Source organism: Biomphalaria glabrata, chromosome 15 (assembly GCF_947242115.1).
Source record: "Biomphalaria glabrata chromosome 15, xgBioGlab47.1, whole genome shotgun sequence".
NCBI lineage: Eukaryota > Metazoa > Mollusca > Gastropoda > Planorbidae > Biomphalaria > Biomphalaria glabrata.
This window is the reverse complement of record NC_074725.1, coordinates 31,611,566-31,629,373: the sequence shown is the minus strand read 5'-3', so window position 1 is coordinate 31,629,373 and position 17,808 is coordinate 31,611,566. Positions and strand designations below refer to the sequence as shown.

General features: G+C 37.6%; 2 protein-coding genes across 4 annotated transcripts in view; one reads left to right on the top strand and one right to left on the bottom strand.

The window, feature by feature from the left end:
• LOC106070989 (uncharacterized) overlaps positions 1-17,808 on the bottom strand; it is a 143,770-nt gene that overhangs the window by 57,062 nt on the left and 68,900 nt on the right. The window lies entirely within an intron of this gene.
• LOC106070992 (GTPase-activating protein skywalker-like) overlaps positions 1-17,808 on the top strand; it is a 29,864-nt gene that overhangs the window by 1,219 nt on the left and 10,837 nt on the right. For both annotated transcript variants that reach the window (XR_008775059.1, XM_056012799.1), the window contains exons 2-12: positions 348-1,300; positions 2,220-2,492; positions 3,189-3,401; positions 4,283-4,596; positions 9,347-9,448; positions 10,148-10,238; positions 11,997-12,094; positions 12,971-13,177; positions 14,363-14,521; positions 15,415-15,629; positions 17,059-17,160. Coding sequence is in view for 1 of the 2 variants with exons in the window: in XM_056012799.1 (XP_055868774.1) it covers positions 403-1,300; positions 2,220-2,492; positions 3,189-3,401; positions 4,283-4,596; positions 9,347-9,448; positions 10,148-10,238; positions 11,997-12,094; positions 12,971-13,177; positions 14,363-14,521; positions 15,415-15,629; positions 17,059-17,160 (2,672 nt within the window). In the remaining variant the exon portion in view is untranslated. The remainder of the gene's footprint in view (positions 1-347; positions 1,301-2,219; positions 2,493-3,188; positions 3,402-4,282; positions 4,597-9,346; positions 9,449-10,147; positions 10,239-11,996; positions 12,095-12,970; positions 13,178-14,362; positions 14,522-15,414; positions 15,630-17,058; positions 17,161-17,808) is intronic.

Sequence of the window (17,808 nt, the reverse complement as noted above, 5' to 3'; positions counted from 1 at the left end):
CTTTTTTTTTGCTAGCAACTGCATCTGTAACAAAAAGAATTGAAAAAGAAATGAATTTCTTATAAATTATATAACTAGAGGACTCAATATTTCAAACAATGTAAGAGAGGAATCAATAAATTAAAATCTTTTTCCGGTGAAAATACCACATCAAATATATGTTAGTCTTTGATTATTTTTGGCATCTAGCTAGTAGAGATATAATTTAAAAGATACTTTTCTTCATCTTTCTTGTTCTAGAGTGGGATTTGTGTGCATCTATGGGACATGCAACATTTAGATTCAAATTGGTTTCTTATTATAAACAAGCTAAAATAATTTGCAATTGATTTCTGTTTTGTCTATAGGCTCTGCAATATGGAAATAAAATGACTTGCCTAACGAAGGATTTGCTGCTAAAAAATGCAAGAACCTACTGAAAATGATGTTTCTGGGGCCCTTTGGCCCCACAGTGAAGTTCTTGACACTGATGTAGAAAAACATGTTCTAGACGCTGAAACGCCGGACAGGTTTGAAGAGTGTGAAAAGGCTCAGCTAATTAGTGACGCTGGCGAAGGAGAGTCAGAGGAAAATATTGTCAAAAGCAATGAAATAGTTGCCGAAGCCAGTGTTGGTAGTCATAAAAGTCGTACCCCTCGATTTAACTTGCGCCTTGTAAATAGCAGAACTCAGAAATCTCAGAAAGATGCCAAATCTAAAGATGGGCATGTTGAAAATGGTCTAGAGAAAGACAAGCATGTGTCGTTTGAAGGAGATGGTAAATATGAACATCTAGAAGACGCCCCAAAACTGGAGTTTGTATCCGACAAGGCTAGAAAATTTGGCAGAGGCTCGAGTAGCACAGATTTCTTTGGACATAGTTCCGAGGAAGATGACAACGAGAGTGAGTCAGTGGATACCAGGGTTTCTGGTACTACTGTAAATGTTCAAAATGATGAGGTCGTTGCTATAACATCTTCATCACTAGAAGACAACAAAACACCATACAGCATTTTAAAGTCGGAAAATCACAATCGGTCTTTTCTGAAGGATAAACTCACTTCATCCATTCGTGGTAAGCAGAGTAATGTCCCTGTTAAGGGAAGTGAGAAATCCCCACTGCTCGGTAAACATAGTCCACCCAGCTCTGTCAGCTCCGTAAATGCTTCGCTGCCCAGACATTCCTTTAAAGATGAAGATTCACATCATGAACAATTATCATCCCCTACTAGGTCCTTCAACTCATCGGAAGATGACTCTCAGTTTCATAACCTTTCCGAAGACACAGATCAGCATCCTTCACCTAGCATTATCTCTGATGGTAAGCACTGTCCATAGAAATCAGAAGTAAATAAAAATTTTCAAAGCTTTAAATTTAAAAAAATCTTAATTATAAATATATGTATTTTACTTTTTAAGTCATATTTTAAGTAAGGGGCGTCTAGGTTATTTTCTCTTTTCTATTTGTTTAAAACTGAGTAATCAAATTTTCAACAACCTTTATTTTAACACTTATTAGCTCAGATATATTCACAAACATTTGTTAAACTTATTACTAAATGAATTAGTATTTTAATTAAAAAATTATTTTTTTTCAGGTGAAAATTAGTAAGACCTATACGAACTGTATTTAAGAAAAACAAGTTTTGTTCATTAACTCATACTCTCCGTAATCATTTTCTAAGTTTTCTGTGGAATTGTTTATTTTGCTCAATAATATTTCACTCCCCTTTTTTGATTAAGCTTCAATAATGTTTTGGTTTGTTATCAGAAAATGTTTTATTTGGTATAGAATTAAAGGGGGGATGCATGCTCTTTTGATACAAGACAAAGTAAAGTTTATAAAATCAAACATTAATTTCGTTTAATGAGTTCAAATCAACAATGGTTTGGACAATTAGGAGACAAAGAGTTAATTAATTTTACTTGGTAAAAGTTAAAGGTACCATTTCAGGCCTTGCTGTTTATGGGGGGAAATGATGTATAGCTCGTCTGTTTCTGTGGCCACTGGTTAACGAAGGTGTCATGTGGTCAGCACAAAGACATACCACCTTTACGTCCCCAATATAAGTCAGGTTCTCATTAGGGTTGGGCATCCTTAAAATTCTGAATCTTATCCCAGTCTTCACTAAGACTGTTAACTCTAAACCTTCTGGTTTGGAATCCAAGCCCTTTGCCTCCTTGGATTTACTTCGCTTCACTTTACATTTCATCGTTTGCTTGTTTCTCTGTGACGGCAGATGGGGACGGCGCTTGCAACAAGTATTCTCAGCTTTCCGAGCACGGCTCCTCCACATCCTCCCCGCTCACCTCCGGAGACATCGATGACAGAAAGCAAGGGAATGAGGACGACAGGCTGCTTCGGGAGAACGGAGCGGACGAAGGGAGGAAGTCGGGGAAGAGAGAGGTAGCGGGTCTCTTAGAAAATCCCCTGCAACTGGGAACAGCCTTCAGCCCTTTTGTTGATGTGGACAAGTTCAGGGAGTCCCTGGGGCAAAGGTCACCCAGAACAGGTTTGTTACTGTAATCACAGTCAGTTTAAAAAGTAAAAGCTGATAAGATTTGAAACAAATTTTCAGAGTTAATGATGACCAAAACAATAAATATCCAGACTTCATTTACATTTGGAAACAATTATTTTTATGGCAGCTCTTTGTTTGATACTAAGGTCTAAACCAGTGGTTCCCAAACTTTTTAGGCTTGTCATGTCATTGCAGACCCCTGGGTCTATATAGCATCAGCATTCTGTACTTCTGGACTAACTAATCCCTTGTCCTTAATCTATTGAGATATAAACTTTATTTGTGATAATATAAATTAATGTTACAATCATATTTTAAAAAAAAATATTCCTAATGGTTTCAATCTTTTAAAAAATTAACCAATTAAGTAATTTTTTATTAGTAATTAATTATTTTCTTTGATATCAGGAAATGACTTCTACATTATTGAGATATATTGTTCTAATTGCGGAGTTCTTTCCTTTAGATAAGCTTTGTTTTGTAAAAAAGGATTTTTTTTTCTTGTTGTTCGTGTTTTCTGTTATGGATTTTGGATTACTGGTAGTTGTTTTTATTTGTTTAATAAAGAAACTATTTCAATATTATGTTCTTATTAAGTAAGGTAAAATTTAATAGATTGATATATATATGAAGTTTACTTACTTTGTTTCGGTAATTAATCTTATCTTATTTTTAAATGTTCCTCAGAGGATAACTTTGGTGGCAGATCTGAAGAGCATTTGCTGGTCCTGCTCAAAGGTGGCTCTAATCGGAACCTCAAGTCCTACTTACGAAACTCTCAGTGGCCAGCAGAAAGTAATGCAAGACACAGACTTTGGGAAAATGTCTGCTCTAATAGATTTGGGAAATTTCAAGATAATCTCTATAAAGAAGTTTCAGAAGAACTCTTTGAGAATGCAAGTAAGTTTTGTGGTTCTGTTGTTGCTGATTCATTGTGCTGGTACTTACACTTTCTGTTATCTGTCCTACAATTTGAACTATTTTATTTGAAATCTTTATCTATCTCACAAAAGTAACCCTTTCAGACCATGTGATCTATATGGCAGATTATTTAAAAGTCAGCACACTGACCTACTATTTTTATTTTTTCCTACTAATGTAAGGTACCAATTAGAGTTGAGTGGACTCAGGAAATTAAAAATCTTTGTCTTCACACGGATTCAAACCAGAGTGTGTCAGGATACAAAAGATGTAAACTTAAGCTTAAAGCAAGTGTACTTTTTGGAAAGGAGGGTTATGTGAGCTTGATTTGTATATATATAGAAAAGAATGGATGGGCCAGACTTTGAAATAGGTTCTTTTAAGTTCCCCTTTTGGACCTTGTGGTCTATAGGGCAGATGATGTAAAGGTAATCTGTTTCTGTGGCCTACGGTTAATGAGGGTGTCATGTGGCCACCACACCGATCATCTGCCTTATTTTCCCCAACTAATGTAAAGTACCCATTAGAGCTGGGTGGACTCAGCCAACCAAAGATCCCGATAAAAAAAATCAGAGTCTTCAACAGGATTTGAACCCAGGATGCCCAGTTTGGAAGCTAAGCGCTTTACCACTCAGCCACCATGCCTCAAAAAAAATCAAAGATATCCGTGTGTAGAGTCACTAAATGAACTTCTCTATGTGTCTGTTCACTTTTGTGGAATGTCGTTTTTAATTGAAAAACTAAGGATCAATGAAGCTGACTTTTGTCTTTTTGTTTCACTTTCATGTGTGTGTGTGTATTTACTAAAGCTAATAAAAAAATTGATCATCTGTCATTGTTATTGGTTTTCTTCCTATCAGCTGATGAAGATATCGAGCTTCCCCCGTTTGTTGACCCAGAGCATCTCCACAGTTACTTCCTGAATGCCAGCGGCATTCTAGCCGTCAAGAAGGTGATGAATGTGATCAGCAGGATGAGTCCAGACATCATCTTCTGCCCGCTGCTGTACCCCATGTCTTCCATTTTCCTACATTACATGTCCCCGGAAGCTTGCTACAACTGCATGCAGGCATTGCTCGGAGTCAACAAGGCCAGCATGTTCTTTCTCACCCAGTCCAAGACTAAAACCGAGGCTTCCAAGTATGTCTTGCTGGATCTGGCTAAAAAATATACGGTAAGGAATCTGTGTGGGTGCAGATCTCGTCATATATGTTCATATTTTTGCTTAAGAAATTAATAGTGTAGACACTTAACCAAGTCAGACATTTTTTTTTGAAAATTGTATTTAGATCAAGATAAATTGTCATCAATGGAGAAGTTCATTCTCCCTTCTACTGTCCATCCAAGCCTTCATTAGTCCACAAACTTTGTTAGCATTTTTACAATCCCTCTATTCAGCTCGCAAATTATTCATTAGGCCAAAAAAAAAACCTGGACATGGTTCTCAAAAATGGCACTAATGATTTTTCTAGAAATTTGACAGTAGATGTATATTTTTGCCAAAAGAATTACTAGTTAATTGGCCACACTGGGAAAAACTATATAACCATTATAATTTTTCAAAATATTACCTTCTAAAATTAAATTTGGTGTAGACAATCTTTATCTTGAATAGACATGCGATAGACAATGAATTATTCTTTAGATATCATGAGTAAAATAGTAGCCCTTATGAAAAGTCTGATTTTTAATGAGGAGTTATCGTTTTTTTTTTTTAATATTTTTAATGTTATTTGTTATCATACTATCTAAGATTGAAGGGGAAAACTTTTTCACTTACTTCTATTGCTTTCATTATAGCCTAATGGTAGGACAAAGTTGTACAGGTGCTCCATCCTCCCTAGTGACATAAGAGCATGGATTGGGTTGCTTGAAATCAGCCAGGAAAACCAACGACTTAGCGTAGTTTACATTTCTAATTGACATGCACATCTAAATAAATACTTGTTTATGTTTTAGCTAAAGGATCACCATTTCATCTGAACCGACATTCTTTCTTTATAGCCTAATGGTAGGACAAAGTTGTACAGGTGCTCCATCCTCCCTAGTGACATAAGAGCATGGATTGGGTTGCTTGAAATCAGCCAGGAAAACCAACGACTTAGTGTAGTTTACAGCTCAAATAGACATGCACATCTAAATAAATACTTGGATATGTTTAAGACTTGATTGTCTTCTCTTTTTATGAAACATCTTTAGTTGATGAAACATCATTATGTTGATACACCTCTGATTCTCCCTCTCTTGGAACGGGGGCCAAATGTCGCAATGACACTGTTTCTTCTCTTCCATCAGGAAGTCTTACAATGGCATACTGTGGGTTGCATGTGATTAAGTCCACAGCTATTGTACCATCGTCATATTTTGATGCACGGACTCCCTTTTTTAACAATACTTTTCCTGGTTGAGCTAACCATGTCGGGAGTGATTTGCCGAAGGTGGACCTGCGATAGAACTTGAATATTCTCTCGTGAGGTGTCTCGTTTGTAGCGGTACAGAGCAGAGAACGAAGAGAGTGCAGGGCTTGGTTTAACGCCTGCTCCCATTTGGAAACCGGGAGTCCTTGAGTTTTTAAGGCCAGAGTTATAGCTTTCCATAATGACCCGTTTAGCCTTTCTACTTGAGAGTTCCCTCTGGGATTATAAGGGGTCGTCCTGCTTGTGGCCACCCCTCTCTCGTGTAAAAATTCCTGCACCTCTCTTGACATGAATGAGGTACCTCTATCAGAGTGTACATAGTCAGGCATTCCGAATAGTCCAAATAAATTATCTAGACATCTGATTACTGTTGAAGCCGACATATCAGAACAGGCGTATGCAAACGGGAATCTTGAAAATTCGTCAACTATAGTTAGCAGGTATGTGTTCCGAGATGTAGAAGGGAGCGGTCCTTTGAAGTCCATACTTAGTCTCTGGAAAGGTTGCATCGCCTTAATTAGAGTTCCATTAGAATTACTGAAATATCTGGGTTTTACTTCGGCACAGATTCTGCTCTGGTTGACAACCAGCATAACATCTTCACAAGAGAAAGGTAAGTTTTTCGCTCGCACTAAATGCCATAGTCTTGTTACTCCCGGATGACACAGAGAGTCATGGAGCAGTTTCAATTCATTTCGACTCATAGCTGACACACACCCGTTTCTAGAAAACGTATCAGCCGCTACATTGTGTTTGCCTGGTCTATACAAGACATCGTAGTGGAAACAGCTCAGTTCCAGTCTCCACCTTTGAATTTTCTCATTCTTTATTTTCCCTTTGCTCTGTTTGTCATACATGAAGACTACAGAGCATTGATCCGTGACAAGGGTAAAGCGATTTCCTACTAAGTAGTGGTGCCATTTCCTTAAAGATTCTACAATGGCGTAGGCTTCTTTTTCTATTGCTGAGTGCCGCCTTTCACTTTTCGAGAGTGTTCTTGAAAAGAACGCCACGGGGCGGCCATCCTGGTTCAGGGTGGCAGCTATTGCAACATCCGAAGCGTCTGTTTCAACCGTCAGAGGTCGAGTATAGTCGATGGTGAAGATGGCAGCTTTCTCCAGCTCCTGCTTTAATTCGTTAAGGGCTGTCTTTACTGTTTCTGAAAGAGGGAACGACGTGTTATTTGCCAAAACATTTATTTTGTTAGAAAAATTTGGGATCCACTGTGAGTAGTACGCCAACATGCCCACGATCCGTTTTTGTGAGCGCATATCATGAGGGGGAGGAAGGTTTCTTAAAGCCTGGAATCTTTCAGGGTCTGGCTTGAGAAGGCCTTTAGAAATTTCGTATCCCAATAGGCAAACTTTGTCAGTGGCTATCGTAATTTTGTCTTCATTAAATGTGATCCCATACTTTCTAGAAGCATCTAGAAATCTTTGCATATTCTCATCGTGCGACTCTTGATCATGACCACATACCGTTACATTGTCCACGTATGCAAAGGTGTCCTGCAACTTTTCATTCTCAATAATTTGATTTATTGTTCTCTGGAAGCATGCAACTCCGTTGGTAACACCGAAAGGGATGCGACAGAACTGGTAGAGTTTGCCACATGCCTCAAATGCAGTAAACGGTCTTTCCTCAGTCTTGATTGGTATTTGATGGTAGGCACTTTTGAGGTCTAGAGTACTAAAAACGGAATAGTTGGATATCCGTTCTACCAGTTCATCGACTCGGGGCATTGGGTATGCATCCAGTAAGGTGAAGCGATTTATTGTTTGACTGTAATCAATGACCTTCCTTCTTTTATGTCTCTCGTTTGTTGTCACAAGCACCTGTGCTCTCCAGGGAGACTTTGAAGGTTCAATGATTTTGTCCGAGAGGAGTTTTCTAACTTCAGACTCAATAAATTTGTTATCACCTATTGAGTGCTTTCGGGACTTAGTAGCCACTGGTCTGCAGTCAAAAGTTAGATTACTGAATAGGCTCGGTGTTTCAACTCGTGCTGCTTTAAGACCACAGATGTGTAGAGGATTGCGTTTTCCTCCGTACGGTATGGTCAATTCCTTATGAAGACTTATAAAGTCTACACCAAGGATTACATCCGAGCACAATCCAGCAAGTAGAGAAAGTTTGACTTTTTTGTAGTGTTCTCCCTTGAACTGGACATCGGCAAATGTATGTCCTAATGTCTTTTCAGAAAGATGTGTAGTGGCCATGAATATTCTGTTTGTAGACGGACGTACTGGCCATTTATTTCTCTTGACGATGGCTTCTGATATGTAGCTTTCACAGCTGCAAGTGTCTATGAGAGCTTGCAACAGCAACCCGTTGACGTTCACTTGTGCCGTAGACTGTGTAAGCCCAGAGAAATGCGTTGATGACAAGGTACATGGAGTTATCACACTGGTCGTGATATTTTGCTGTCAGCTTTGTTGGCTGTTGTTTTACTTGATTTACAAACAGTTTGGAAGTGTCCCTTTTTACCGCACTGATGACATAATGCATTTCGAGCAGGGCATTCAGTTCTAGAGTGTTTCCTCCTACCACAAAAGTAGCATAGCGACTTAATGGCATTTAATTCCTGATCTTCATTAGAAATGTATGTTTCTAGATGGGAGCTAGTTGGTGTTTTCATTGCCCCACAGGAGATTTCGTTCGTTGAATTGTAAGCCTGAGCATGCGTTGTCGCTGTTTCTAACACTCTAGCTTTGTCAAAAGCGCTTTGTAGAGTAAGAGATGTCTTTTCCAGTAACCGCTGTCTAATAGTGTTGGATGCCAGACCCGTTATGAAGGCGTCTCTAATGCAAATGTCTCTGTGCTGTTCAGCAGTTACTTCTTTAAAGTCACAGTCCCGGGCCAGGCTTCGCAACTTTAGCATAAAGGACTCTACCGTTTGGCCCGGCTGCTGTTTACATGTAGCAACCAAATGTCTAGCAAAAATGTCATTCTTTACCTTAATATAAGTAGTCTTGAGTGTGTCTATGGCCATCGAATAGGACGATACATCACTGATGAGCATATAAACCGTAGCAGATACGTGATTCTTCAACAACTTTAGTTTAAAGTCTTCGTTAATATCCTTGACGGACGAAAGAAAATTCTGAAATGTGTCATACCAGTGAGTCCATTTTTTTGAGGCCAGAGGAGCATTAGGATCAATGTCCAACTCTTTCGGTCTGAGTAATTTATCCATTGTAGATTAAGGAATCCAACACTAATCCAGATACATAATTTTGTCGAGTAAATTGTAATGAAATGATAACGACTAGAATACCAATAACATGGCTTTATTCGACAAAATTAGACTACAGTAAACAGTGAATGAAACCAGCACGTCTAGCATACCACTGATGCAGTCTATACACACACACACACTGGACATGAAACACAACAATGGCCATGACCTTCAGACACGCTGGACGCACGCATAAAATCAACTCAGTTACACTACATATATGAAATAAGCTTTTATCGCATTTTTCCTTCTCTTTTTCTCTTATTTAGAAAAATGCTTATGTTCTGATAGAACGCAGCAGCAAGAACCAAGTGGCAGTCTTTGACAATTGGATGTGGTGGCTGTTTAGGGATTTACCGTTTCATTATTCAGTAAGAGATAAGATAGTAAAACTTTTTTCTTGCTTATCTGTATTTAAGATAGAGACAAATCCTGTTCAAAAAGTCCATTAGTTTTATAAAGCTTATATCAATTTACTCTGTTTGGTAAAAAGTTTGTTCATGTTATTTCTCCCACACCCAACCTCGGATCAAGCTGAAATTTTGCACAATTATTTCATGTACCTAACAAACCAAGAAACAATATAAAAAAAATTCAAGAATTGGTTAATTAATTAATTATCGTTTTTATATAGCGCTACTTTCATGCTTATAGCATGCTCAGAGCTCTTTGGTCCAATTTCAGTTGTGGACCAATGAGGAGGAGGGGGGTATCTAGGAGTAGGTTTTCCATTCTGCCTTTAGGCGCTCAGTAAACACAACTCTGCCCGAGTCGGGTGTTGAACCTCGAGCCCCCTTCATAGGTAGTCAAGACAAGCCAAGTTAAAGCGCACTTAGCCTCTAGACCACGCTTCCCATTTAACTATTAGTTACTAATTATTTTGTTTAGTATCAAACAAGGGAAAGAAATTGAACTACTCCCCTTTTATACTTTGTTTACTCTAAAATAAGCTTTGATTTTTTAAAAGTATTATCTTTTATATTTGTTTTGTTTCGTTTTCTTGCTCTTAAGTTTTCGTGTTGCTGTTTTAATGCAGATAAAATTCAAAACCAATGTTTGTTGTATTTCAGGTGAGTATCATTGATAGTTATCTCCTGGAAGGATACAAAGTGTTCTACAGAATGGCTCTAGCTGTCATCTATCTTTTCACCAAAGATTCCAGTAAGTCTTTTTAAAAGATTCTTTGACAGATTGATTGTTTGAAGAAATTATTTATTGAGAGAACCTTGATTTTCACTGGCTCCACTAAATAAGATAAATGAACTTTTTTTTATCCCATATGTTATAGCGAAGTCTTGTGTGCTCATTCTTCCCTGGTGCAATGAGAATATTGATGGGTTGTGTGAATTAGCCCGGAAAACCAATGACTAAGCAGAGTTTAAGTCACTAATTTAGGGTTGTGGCTGAGTAGTTCAGCACTTGGCTTTTGAAACTGGTGTCTTGGTTCAAATCTCTGTGAAGACTGGGATTTTAAGGGCATCCCTGAGTCCACCCAACTCTAATGGGTGTCTGACTTTAGTTGAGGGAAAGTAAAGGCGGTTGGTCACTGTGCTGGCCACATGACACCCTGCTCATTAGCCGTTGGCCAAAAAACAGATGACCTTTACATCATCATGTAGACCACATGTTCTGATAGGGGAACATAAATAAGTTCTTAATTAACATGCATGGCTTCTAATAGAATGCTTTTATCTTCTTCTTTGAAAAAAAAGACCTATAAGTTAAAAGATATATATCTGCAATATTCTTGCCTAATCTCAACACCACATTTTCTAGTTTTAGAAACTTCTAGAACAACTCTGTAAACGTTATATGTGCTGTACGTATATTTTAATATTACTATTACACATCAGACTGGGCACTACTAATGTGTCGCGAATGTCATGGAATGCTGGGTTCGTGCTTCCTGGAGTACTCTTGACACGTGACAAACATAGATACTACAGATTGACTTAAGTCCGTTTCAGCAGACAAAATATAGAGTTTATTTGATAACAATAATAATACTGCACTCCTTGTCAGTTACACAAGTCCATAAGAAACAATCACATCTGCATAACAGCGGTATCAAACATATCCAATATGTTGAATTCTCCAGAGTAGACTACAAATAACGTCCGCATCTCAGCGGGTAACAACGAACTTCCGTAATACAGAATTATACAGAATAATAACTACTAGAAATACATGTCTCAAAAAGACCACTGGCTTCAACTGCCCAAAAGATACTATTTAACTCAAAGTTACTATTCGACTCTCTAAGTCTCTACTGTCCGTACCGGACCAAAAGATACTACTTGACTGCCTTGTCCAAAGGATATCACTTGACTGACTGACTGAACTAAAAGTCCATTTTAGTCATTCTACTTCCTGTTTCTATATCAGGAATTTCAGGTGTCTTATTACCGTCTTAACCCGAGGTGAACATTTAACAGGCAATGTCAACCGAGACTGTGACAAACTCCCACTTCCTCTCTTGCCTTGTTTACCTCTGCCTATTTGCATTGCAAAGTCTGTGGCATCGATTGGGGCACATAACAGTCAAGCTCATCTGTTTCATTGACCAACATTTAATAAAAAGTATTAGATATGATTCCCACATCAACCTAATTTGAATCACTATATAAGCTGGAAACGTTCTTCTGATATCCGCCTAATTTGAATCACAATAAGGGCTGTGAATTTTCTTTAAATATCAGCCTTATCTTGAATCACTGGGAACTTTGTTCGATTATCAGCCTAATTTGAATCACAAAGCTCTTAATATATTAATATAATTTTCAAACATTTGTAATTCTCATTCTCACAAGAAAAATCATAATACAACTGAAATGTAAAATAGTAGTAAGTCAAAGTTGAATTTATTTTGTTATCATTCTATGCAAATTTTTAGCCTGCTCTACTTTGTATTACCTGTAGATAGACGTGGTAGTCGCAGCTCACCAGTCCAGAATATCAACGCAGCCATTTCCAGATTCTGTGGCAACATGCAAACTGACACTAAGAAATTTATTAAGGTGAGACATTTAGTATTTTAAATAATAGTCTAAATTTCTTCATGGACTTTAAATTTCCACAGCCCAAATTTTTAATTAATTGTGTTCTATTCAGACCACAAATCATTATTATCTTATCTTATAAAATACAGACGTTACTTCAAAAAAAAAAGCAGAAAATTCTCTTAAGCATACTACTTGCATACAAGTTTACTTGTAGTCTATATACTTAATGTAATGTCCCTTCATTTTTCTTGAGTGGTTCAGCATTTGGTACTTAGGGGTTTCGGGTTTGATTCTCTTTGAAGACTGGGATTTTTTAGACTTTTAGGAAGCGTCTGTGTCCACCCAGCTCTAATAGGTACCTGACATTAGTTGGGGAAAGTAAAGGCTGTTGATCATTGGGCTGGACAAATGCCACCCCTATTAACCATTAGCTTTAGAAAAAAGTGAACTTTACATTATCTACCTGATAGATTGCAAGGTCTGAAAAGGGTACTCACACTATAGGCAAAGTTATAATTGTAAGTGTGGTCGAGGGGCCAAGTGCGCTTGAACTTGGCTTGGCTTGGCTACCTTGAAGGGGGCTCGAGGTTCGACACCCGACTCGGGCAGAGTTGTGTTTACTGAGCGCCTAAAAGCAGCACGGAAAACCAACTCCTAGATACCACCTCCCCCCCACTGGTCCACAAATGAGATTGGACCAAAGCGCTCTGAGCATGCTATAAGCATGAAAGTAGCGCTATATAAAAGCTATAATAATATAATCAGAGGCTTGAAAAACTAATTCCATGTGGGTTGTTAGTTTTATTTTTTTTTTATCTATGAAGATTTGTTTCATTTAGTTCTATTCTACTTTTCAATTTGGAATTGTTTTTGTTCTTACATGTAAAATAGGTTGGGTTTGGCATACGAGGTTTGACGAGAAAGGAAATCACAAAACTGCACACAAAGCATGAAGCCAACCTACGAAACCTTCCAGTCAGCAATGACATCCGAAAAGTTGTCTCTAGTCCCAGCATGGGCCAGTTTTTGATTCCTCGTGCGTATAAAGGTCAAGTTTCCACTGATGCAGGTCCATCAGCAGTTTTAACTCCAGAAATGGTAGGCCTGTTTGTTATTTTCTAGTAACCAATTGTTAATGTAAGAATGAATTTTTATTTTGACTGTTTGTAATTAATTTTTAAAATGAACTTTTTTTTTTGGTTTTCAATTCTTGATCATCTGCTAACTAAGGTATAAATATATCATTAATACATAATTACATTTTAATAGAATTCTTTTTATTTCAATGTTCTTCTTCTTCCTTCTCATTTTTTAATTGGAGGGTTCAGATGAGTCCTAAGCCTTACATCTGAGATGACGTGCACAGTGGTTTGACAGATCAGACAGATCTCTAGATAGTTTTCTTCTGTAGTGGGGATTTGGGGGACATTGTATTGTTTGTATCTCTCAATAGAGTATGTAACTTTAAAGGTCATGGTCACATTCTCTTGTGACGTTCCACTAGGGCTAATTTCACTAGTCCCAAATTTTAGCTCATTCTTTTGTGTGTTTGGTCTGAGGTTAGACATTTTTTACTGGTCATTTCTGGAAAGGTTATAATAGCCTTGTTTTTCTTTACATTTGGATAAGAACTAGTCCAGTTTTTTGTTATTCTACTCTCTATTATTTTCTTCATTTCTTCTGGGCAGAGAGGGATTTTTTGATGTTTAATCATTCTCCCGTCTTTAGCTAGTATGTCTGCTTTTGCATTGCCATCTATTTCAATGTGTGCTGGGATGCACTGGAGAACTGTTTCCTTGCTGTTGCTGCTGAGGCTTAAAAGAGCTATTCTTAGTTTTTTCTGGCTTTGACTGACTATTTTGGCATCCTACAGAAAGACAATCTGGCTGGTTTACTTGGGTGGTTTACTAACATGGTAGCTGCTTTCTTCCCTTTCTTCTCTGTGGCTTTTTTTGATATCGCCATTCGTAATGGACTTTTCTAAAACTGCTCCCTTTGTGTAGGATACTTGACATGATCCGTCTGTGTAAACTCCCTGTTTTTGTGTGTAATATGTTTTTTTAGAAAATTCCTTGATCTATGTTTGAATGTAGTCAGATTTTTTTGGTTATGTTTTTAATACTGTCTCTTATAAAAAGAAGAGAGATTATGTCCTAGTGTGGTAGTTCATTTTACTGTTTAATTGATTCGTTATATTTCCTAATTGGTATATTTATTTCAATGAATTGGAATCTTTAAAAACTAAAACATGTGTAATTAATCTATCAATTTGGTCACTGACAGATGAAACTTATATGGACCTGGATACCAATGAGGCTAACCCTTATGACACCAAAGCTGCTTTTCTCTTCTGATGAAGATGGCACAGCACTTAGGACTCTGTACCAGAAGACAGAACGCTACCCACAAACTTTGATGGTGATTAAGACAACCAACAATGAGGTAGATGAGTGCTTAGTCTCTGTTGTAAGAGTACCTATCCTATACTAATAAGGGGTAATGAAGTAGTTGGGGAAAAGGCATCTCAACAAGTTATGTCATTAATAGGATAATATTATCTCTTTGCCATGTATACAGCCTAGGCTTCCCCCAGCAATGTGTATCAAGAATTGTGATCTTTTTATTCACATGAGAAGTTGTAAGGAGAAAAAAGTGACCTGTACGTGTGATGTCATCGACTCTTCTGGAACAATGCTCCCATCATTGATTTAAAACTCTTTTTTTTCCTGATCAGTGCTGATATTGTCGTTACTTTAAAATTCTTTTTTTTTTTTTTTTACGTATATGGTTTTAATTGCTTAAAACTTAATCACGTTAACCTTTGTTGGCTACCCACCTATAAGGAAAAAAAACTCTGAATCCAAATCTCTGCTGCCTTGCTACTAAATCCAAACACAGGAAAGGCTTTGGAAGTAAAGCCTTAGAAAAATTCTGGAGCTGGTCCCCTTTAGGCAGATATAGCACACTGTGCTACACTACGGCAGATATAGCACACTGTGCTACACTACGGCAGATATAGCACACTGTGCTACACTACGGCAGATATAGCACACTGTGCTACACTACGGCAGATCCTGCGATACTGCTGGCCCCAAAGTGTATCAACTATTCCCATTCGTTTGGGCCCAACAGCTGCAGGCAGGGAGGGAACTGCTGTGTGGCTGACAATATTCCAATTATAACCCAATGCCCAGGCTCTCATCTCATTTTCCAGGAGATTAGAAATATTCATCTTCTCGAAAAGCTAAACTATGTCCTTTTTCGTTAGTTTAATCTTTCCTTGGTATAGAAATTGTGGTTTATGCTATTTCTCATTTTCTTTGTTTTTCCAACAGGTGTTTGGGGCCTACTGTTCTGTTCCATGGGAGACACGCTACGAGGCCAACAAGCCTCACATGTCTTTTTTTGGCACTGGTGAGACCTTTGTCTTCACTTTCCAGCCCGCCCCCATCAAGTATCCGTGGACCGGAACTCTTGGGGACAATGCCCCGGTCCATCCAGTGGATCATTTTATGGCTGGCGATGACACCATGCTGATTGTGGGCAGTGGGTAAGTCAGCCATTTTGTCTCGATCTCTTGAATATTTCTGAAGACTATCGAGATAAAATTGTTACTTGAAAAAAGGAGAGAATTAATTCCTAGCATTTCATGTGTCAATCTAGTCATGCTTGTTAAGCAGTGACTTAAACTCTGCTAATTCACTGGTTTTCCTGGCTGATTCAGGCAACCCATTTTATTATCTAATGATGCTAGGGAAGAAAGAGCACTTTTACATTAGTTCTAGCATATGGAATAAGAAATGTGCCTCTACCTTTGTGTCTTTCTGAGTATTTTATTAGGTTTTATTTTTCTATTTGTAAATATGTGTTTCATGTATTATAGCTACTGTACTTTTTATTCTTCTGTCCTCAAGTGTCTCTTAAGTTTAGTGATTTTTTTAATGGTGTTACTCTAATCAAATTGGGATAAATCAGCTTTGGATTAGTTTGATTTGATATAGTAAAGTTGCAGACCTGGAAGATAATGCAAAGAACATCTGTTTCATTGTCTTATGGTTAATGAGGATGTCATGTGGCCAGCTTAACACCAAACCAGCTTTACTTTCCCCAACGTATGTCATGGGCCCATTAGAATTATTGACTTAGATGGACTGAGGGTCAACTTAAAAACCCAGAAATTTAAAATCACTCCAAACTTTCTATGGCAGAAAGATACGTCAAAAAAAAAATATTTTCCAAACTGCTTAGGAGAAGTCTAAGGGAAAGGGAGCTAACACAGTTTGAATCAGTTTTTTTATTTTCCACTCTTTGCTAGATTTTAATGGCTTCCCAGCTGTTTTCAGTCCTGTCGGCTACATCTGCATCTAGTACACTGCGTTGCCACGCTCTTTTTGGTCTTCCACTCTCCGCAACACTCTTATTTTTTAAAATTTGTTTTGTAGAAAAATTCCCATTACAGTTGGATTATTGAGTCTCTGACATAGACATATTTTTCACTAGAATATAGGTCATTTTTGTTGGGGCAAATTACATTTTTTTATTAACTACAAGCAACAGATCTAGCTAGGCCTAAGAGTGGAAACTCTACGGCACAAGAAGCTGTGGAAGACCAAAAGGAACATGGCGACTGAGTGTACTAAATGAAGCAGAAAGGACAAGAAATATCTGGGATGCCATTAAAAAAACTGGCAAGATACCATGAAGAGTGGCGTGTTTTTACTGAGACCTTCTTTGCCATGAGAAACATAATGATGATGATAATTAACTAAGGGAAAAAAATTGAAATGAATGACTTAGTGTCTACTTAATGACTGTAACGTTTAGTTTTTTAAACAAATATAAGGTATATAGATCATCCAACATGGTTCGATGATGACCATTCTCATCACGCACTGTCTCCTCATGTGCCTGGTGAGACCTACGTGAACCCAGACTTACCAGCATGTGTTTCAACTCTTTCCATACTTGTTTCCTTTCAGTAACGGTGAAGCCATCTACTTAGACACGATGATGAACCGATGCAGTACGACCCACTGCGATACGTTTGATAACGACCCTCTCTGTTCAGATCATGATTTTACGTAAGTTTTCTGAAAAAAATTTTAAATGTAAAGAAGTGTATCAAAACGATTAGTTGATCCAGTAAGATGGAATAGGTGTTGCAGATTCTGTATGATTTAGCTCCGAGTACTGGCCAGAGTTTGTGTCAATACCTTTTTGATAACTTGCCATTGGTTAAGTAGAAAAAACAAAATAAAATATGTATTGAGGTTCTGTTTGGGTTTAGTCTGGAGACCTGCCTCTCTTTCAATCATAATTTTATGTCAAGATACTTGTAATTGTCTGCTGTTGTAAAAATGGAAGAAATCTGTACAATTTAGGGATTCAAGACAAGAGATGTACCTTAAACTTAAATTAAGTAGTTCACTGGTTGGATGTTCAGTTTAGTTCACTAGCTAGATGTTCAGTTTAGTTCACTAGTTTAATGTTCAGTTTAGTTTGCTAGTTTAATGTTCAGTTTAGTTCACTAGTGTTAATGTTCAGTCTAGTTCACTATTTCAATGCTGGAAGTTGTACAAATATTTAAGATAATCAAATGTGACCAGGAAGATAGTTTGGTGGAATGGATTGTCTATTTATTTCCCTTGTATGTTGAGAAAAGCTTTGAAATTTCTGACAAAACAATATTATGCCTAACAAAATTAGACTTTTTAGAATGCTAATTAAAA